Here is a 7500-nt window from a genome sequence, read left to right on the forward strand (position 1 = left end):
ATCAGCTGCTAAAGTGCGTATACATTGTTTTGGGACACCCTAATATATATATGGATTTGGTTTGCAAGATTTTTTATGTGATTCCGTGTGTTGAAGCATATTCTGTTGTGTCTGGGGAGAGTCATATTCTTTTCATGCCTTAAAATTTAACACACTCACCGTTAAATTTCCACTTATTATTTTTATTTTCCTAAAATTTTCGTTGTGTCTTGCAACCTTTTCAATAGTTTTGACTAGAGTCACACATACAGAATATGTATTTAAATATATGCATATGCATATATATATATACATGTATGCACGTATATATATATATATATATATATATATATATATACATACATGGACTCCAGTGCTCGATTGGTACTTTATATTATTTATCACAAAAGGATGAAAGTTGAATTCGAATCTAGAAGAAATTCCACTTCACAATTTCCCCGGTGTACCAGCTTGTCGGCGTATATAAATACATTTATATGTACATGCATAAATACTTACGTACATACATGCATACATACATACATACATACATACATACATACATACATACATACATATGTTCGAGTTAAACATTAATAATATCAACTTCTCTTTATTCAATCTCCAAGTCCACAATGACCCGATGGGTTGACACCTTTCTTATGGGGAATTCGATGACTTCAACCCCTTAACATGCCTTCCAATTTTGTCACTATCACTCACTCACTCTCTCTCTTTCTCTCTCTCCTCTTCTCTTTCATGTTTCGTATCCAGATATAAACGAGTGTTGGCTGACACAGCATTGTGACCAAATATGTGAAAACACGAAAGGACATTTCTACTGCAGTTGTCGAAGTGGCTATAAACTGCTGGACGACGGACGTAGTTGTACAGGTAAGTCACCACTGGTCAGTATTATGTTTTATAAATGTTCCACCCTCTATGTCCTTCCCAAGTGAACGAAATTAGTTCGAAGGATTGGTCAGTAGATCCTATTAATAAACTTATTAAACGCATACATATATAAATACCTACATTCAAAAAAATACACAGACACAGACACGCACACACACACACACATATATATATATAATATGTGTATGTGTTCGTGCACACACCCACATACACATATATGCATGTGCATATATGTACATGCAGACATACACATACACACACACATATGTACACATATACACACATGCATGTATGCTAACTTTAATGTAAACATGTAGGTCAAATGGAAAAGTTCCGCTCCATTAAAAGCATCAAAACAAAAGAATATATAAAAAAATATAGAATAAAAATTAGGACGAAAATGGAATAATTGGAATTAAAATGGATGACCAAGGGGCAAACAGACAGGCAAAATCTGAATAGCTATGTAGTTAGATGAATAGGTAGATGGGTTGATAAATAGGTGAATAGACAGATATTTAGAGACATGGGCAGATAGATGTGTTCATAGGGCGAAAATAATGGGTGTTTCTGAAGAGCACTAATGTGGTTGATTATTATTGCTGAAGGCGGATCACATGGTCGAAAATCCAGCACGTGAAAAACTAGCTGGGTTACTATGATGTAAAGGAAGCTACCCAGGCCGAGACTATAGTCGTCAAAATGAATTTCTGACTGTATATTACCAGGTGTGATATCTATGAATCTATGTCTGTTGCCCAAATGTAACCAGGTGTCTAGAAATTGAGCGGAAGCCTCAGGACATAAAAAGACGAAACAGATACAGTAAATAATTTTTTTCCAAAGCCTTAACTGCTCTGTCAGCTCGCTCACCATTGATAATAAGAAATTACAAACATATGCACGAAGCCAATAAAACTGAAATATATCTGCAATTATCTCCCTTACATTCTTGACTCAAATTATCTTAATGTTTCTCATGGACTAACTTTTCCTTCTCCATACCTTACATATTTTATCAATTATTCAAATGCTTTTATCTTCATTACAACCGTTCTATTCTTCTACATTCTTTTATTTGTATCATTCACTAAACTGTGGCAATGCTGGGACAACAACTTGAAGTGTTTAAATCGAAATAATCGACCTTAGTTCTTATTTTAAATCTGGCACTTGTTATACCCCAGTATCCATCACGTTTTTGTTTTATCCACCCCGAAAGGATGAAAGGCAAAGTCGCTCTCAGCAGCAATTGAACTCAGAACGTAAAGACGGATGAGCATTTCGCCTGGCGTGCTAAGGATTATGCCAGCTCACCACCTTAAATAATAATAATAAAAATAATAATAATAATAATAATAATAATAATAATAATAATAATAATAATAATAATAATAATAACAACAACAATAATAATAATTAGAAGAAGAAGGAGAAGGAGGAGGAGGAGGAGGAGAAGAAGAAGAAGAAGAAGAAGAAGAAGCCAATGTGAGGAAAAATGGAGTAGACCCAAAGTGCTGATACTGCAACGATGAGATTGGAACAATCTACCACCTAATTTTGGATGAAAAGGTTTAGCACCTAAAGAATATAAATCAAGACATGACAGAGTTGGCCAATATTTACACTTGTTAATATGTCGGCATTATGAAATCAAAACAGTTGACAAATGGTATAAGCACCATCTTGAAGCTATGAATGACGAAGAAAATTTAACGATTCTTAGGGACTTTTCAGTATATACAAACCGAAGCACCAGAGCAAATAAACCAGATATTGTTGTGAAATACCAAAGCAATAAAGTCTGTTTATTGATTGACATGAGCATACCTTGTGATCGTAATGTCTCGGCAAAAGAATTTGATAAGCGCAGAAAATGTAAAGATTTGCTGATTGAAATCGAACAGATGGGGAATCTCAAGATGGTTACAATACCAGTGATTGTAGGAGCTCTTCATAACAAGATTCACGATACCAAACCTCGCAACAAAACAAAACTGATGCAGTAAACTAACAGGAAGAGTCTACACTCGACCCAGTTTCCATTATAAATATAATGTTGCACACACACACACACACACACACACACACACACACACACACACACACACACACACACACACACACACACACACACAAGCGACGGATAGGTGCACCAAGTGATGCAATAGAAACTAGCATGAAACTACTGAAGAAAAAAAACAGCAAAAAGAACATAACGTACTTATGATTACGATGACATTAGCAACAGCACAGATAATGATGAGGTGATGATAAAGAGGAAGACGTCAGTAGCTGTAGTGGTAGTAGTAGTAGTAGTAGTAGTAGTAGTAGGAAGAGGAAGAGGGAGGTTGATGATGAGGATGATGATGATATTGTTTATACTCTCAATTTAGCATGACGTGCTTTCTAAGAGCAGGCTGACTTCGAAAATATTCTTATTAAGGTACAACCTACACTGCCTGGAACCTTGCCAAACAAGGTTGTTCAACTCCTGAAATATATATGTGTATCTATCTATCTATCTATCTATCTATCTATCTATCTATCTATCTATCTATCTATCTATTCATAAAAAAGAAGTTTGAGAACGCCAATATATGTGGGGATTAACACATACTTTAAAAAATTATCATTTCTTATATTTAATTGTTAATGTTATGATTTTATTTACTCCATGTACCCAGACCTTGTGGACACCTTGTATATTCTCCTTTTTATTTTTTTTTTTCACGTTTCGGTCATTTCAGTGCGGCAATGCTGAAGTACCGCCTTTAGTCGAAAACATTCCACCCTAGTACTTATTCTTTGTAAGCCTAGTACTTATTCGATCGGCCTCTTTGGCCGAACCGAACCGCTAGGTTTCGGGGATATAAACACACCACCATCAGTTGTCAAGCGATGGTCGGGAGACAAACACAGACACAAAGACATACACGCGCGCGCGCGTACACACACAAATATATATATACACGACGGGCTTCTTTCAGTTTCTGTTTATCAAATCCACCCACAAGGCTTTGATCGACCCGAGGCTATAGTAGAAGACACTTGTCCAAGGTATCATGCAGTGGGACTGAACCCGGAACCATGTGGCTGGGAAGCAATATATATGTATGTATGTATGTATATGTGTGTGTGTGTGCGTGCGCTGTGTGTGCAGGGCTTGGGTAAAATAATAAAAACATCTTGTAAAATGGAAGTTATATTATTCCATACGGAGTTGATTCTCCTTTGGTATGAACCACAGATTTAATACGTTAAGGAATTAACAAGTACGAGCTCTCAACGGTTGTCGGGGGTAATTTTGAACATTTCTTCTGCTTTAGTAGGTATATACATATATAATCCATCCATCCATGGCTATAGTAGAACACATTTTCCCAAGGTGCCACGCAGTGGCACTGAATCCGGAACCATGTGGTTGGTAAGCAGGCTATTTACCACTCAGCCACTGGCCACCATGTACAAACGTTCAAACCTAGTCTATGTATTTGACAGATATCAACGAATGTGATCATCAAAACGGCGGCTGCTCTCAATTGTGTCATAATCTTATTGGAACCCATTTTTGCAGTTGCCAGACTGGCTATCATCTGCAGACTGACATGAAAACATGTGAAGGTAAGATTCAAATTTTGGACTTATTGGTTTATATCGTTTTGACCTTTATTACTTTGTTGGCGATCATTGTGACCTTTACTAACACTTTTGGTTATCATTGTGACCTTTACTTATGTTAGTTAATGCTTTAACCTTTAGTTACCTCGCTGGTTACTCCTATGACGTTTACTAACCCAAATGACTATCGCAGTAACCTCTCTTGACATTGGATATCACTGCGACCTCTCCTGACATTGAATACCACTGACTTTGGTTGACTCTGTGAAATTTCCTGACCTTGTTAGTTACAGCTGTGATATTTACTGACCTTGGATATCGCTGTGACTTCTGCTGACCTTTCATAATGCTACATCCTTTTACTGACCTTGTAGGATATCAGTGACCGTCAATGACCTTGTTAGTTATTACTGTGACCTCTATTGACCTTGGACATTGCTGTGCCTTTATCGGCTTCCTTGGTTATTGCTATGACTTTCACTGATCGACTTAATCTTCACTCTGACCTCATTAGTTATCGCGGTTACTTCTACCGACCTCGGAGATCACCTTTAGTGATTGTGGCTATTGCTGTGTCTTTTATAGTCGATGTTGGTCATCGCTGTGACCTCTGTTGACCTTGGATATTGTTGCAGAGTTTGACTATTACTGATCTTGTTGGTTATGTTTGTGACCTTTACTGCTTATTTCAGAAAAAGAAATGAGCGGGTAAAAATTTTAGTACAATTATAAGGTAGCATGTTGTTATTTGGTAGAGGCATGGATGTGTAGTAAAGGCGATCGGTTCGCAGCAACTACGCAACACACACACACACACACACACACACACACACACACATATGTGTGTGTGTGTGTGTGTGCTATGTGGTTAAGAAATTTTACTCGCAACCGTGTGATTCCTAGTTCGATCCCACACTACAACACAGCTAAGGCAAGTATCTTCCGCAATTACATTGGATCTAACTAATTGTGTGTAGAATTTAGTAGAAAGAACCCATGCAACGTATACACGTTAGGTGTATGGTTAAGAAGTTTTATTCGCAACCATGTGGATCCTAGTTCGATCCCACGCTGCAGCACACCTGAAACAAATATCTTCCGCAATAACGTTGGATTTGACTAATAATTTATACGTAGAATTTAGTAAAATGAAACTGCAAAACTTCGTCGCTTCATCATCATTATCATCATTTTTTCTCTCCTTCTCATCATAGTCACCATCATACCTTGCACCCTCTGCATAATTCTCCCTTTCGTTATTATTCTCCTCCCCCTCCTTTCCATCCTATCTTCTCATCTGATTCCTCATCATAAGAATCCTTACTAATTTAGACTTATGAAAACAATGGAATCGTTTCAGATGTCAACGAATGTTTAATGAATAATGGAGGATGTAGCCAGCTATGTTACAATCAACCTGGCTCGTTTGTTTGTTCCTGTGTCCATGGTTTCCAGTTAAGCAAGGATAGCGCCTCATGTGAAGGTAAGAGAACTTTTGATTTCTTTCGTTTCATTTAAACTATTTGCCTTCTTCAGTAAACGAAACATAGGTAGTGGATAGCAACATCAAGAATTCAGAGAAAATGGCTCATATTGCTTAGCTCAATTTATTTTCCATTACGAGGGTGAACCACAAACACCTAAAATATTTTTGTCGTTTTAGTCCTCAGATGTCGATAAAATAACAACCAGTCAGTTGCGTCTGAAATGAATAATTTTCGAAATACTAACGTTATTTTAGAGATGAAATATTTTTCAATGTTCATTGTTAATCTCTACGTTCCGGAACATCATCAAGTGTGTTACAGATGTGGTAAGAAGCTTGCTTCCCAACCATGTGGCTCCGGATTCACTCGCACTACGTGGCACCTTGATCGAGTGTATTCTACTGCAGATCCGAGCCGACCAAAGCTCTGTGAGTGGATTTGGTAGACGGAAACTGAAAGACGCCCGTCATGCATGCATACAAACATATATACCTACAAGAAGGGCAACACAATGACATATATATATATATATATATATATCTATATATATATATATATATATATATATATATATATATATATATATATATATATATATATATATATATATATATATATATATATATATATATATATATTTATATAAAATATATATATATAAAATATATATATATAAAATATATACCGTTGCTATTATATTAATCTGTCGTATATCCAAATTTGGTCAAATACGTCTTTTCAATATTTATTTTTGCTTGCAATAGCCGGTTCTTTTGGTCAAACTATCGTATCGCCAGCTGCTTCAGATGCGAAGATATGAAAATTGTCAAAGTATAGTACATCACTTTAGTAATTTTCAAAAGTGATGTCCCACATACGACAGTTTTGTAAAAATATTTCTGACTGAAAATATCATACATGCATGGAGTTAATGATTTTATACACCCAACAAAGTATTATTGTTAAGCTGAAACTGTTGCTAATTTAAAAAAGAAATGGAATGGTGAAATTATTTTTTCGTTTTCTGAAAAGCAACGTTTTGGATTTACGACATTTTTGCATATTAACAACGATATATATATATATATATATATATATATATATATATATATATATATATATATATATATATATATATATATACACACATGCATACACACATACACGCGCACACACAGTCACACACGCACACACACATACACATACACGCATATATACACACACATGTGCACTCATTCACACAAATACACACACTCATACACACACGCATTCTATATATACGTTTCTAACATTTGCTCAGTAAACGTTAATAAGCATATGAGAAATTATTTACATCATTGTGTAAACATTTATCTTATCTTTATATCTGTGATAGGCAATTCCTATATTTAGGAAAAGAAATTGATATTACCTCTTGGTATCGTAACAAGATGTTGACATCTTCACTTTTACAAATTCATCGTGTTGATCTATAAGAAAAAAAAAATTCCGTCTGTTT

The 7500-nt window shown here is 35.6% G+C and overlaps 1 protein-coding gene across 1 annotated transcript in view; it reads left to right on the forward strand.

The window, feature by feature from the left end:
• Positions 1 to 7500, forward strand: part of LOC106877429 (uncharacterized) — a 61877-nt gene that overhangs the window by 44372 nt on the left and 10005 nt on the right. Inside the window, 3 exon segments of the mRNA XM_089352007.1 lie at positions 754 to 873; positions 4396 to 4518; positions 5876 to 5998. Coding sequence (XP_089208133.1) covers positions 754 to 873; positions 4396 to 4518; positions 5876 to 5998 — 366 coding nt within the window.

Source organism: Octopus bimaculoides, chromosome 5 (genome assembly GCF_046866305.1).
Source record: "Octopus bimaculoides isolate indiv1 chromosome 5, ASM4686630v1, whole genome shotgun sequence".
In the NCBI taxonomy this organism is placed as follows: Eukaryota; Metazoa; Mollusca; class Cephalopoda; order Octopoda; family Octopodidae; genus Octopus; species Octopus bimaculoides.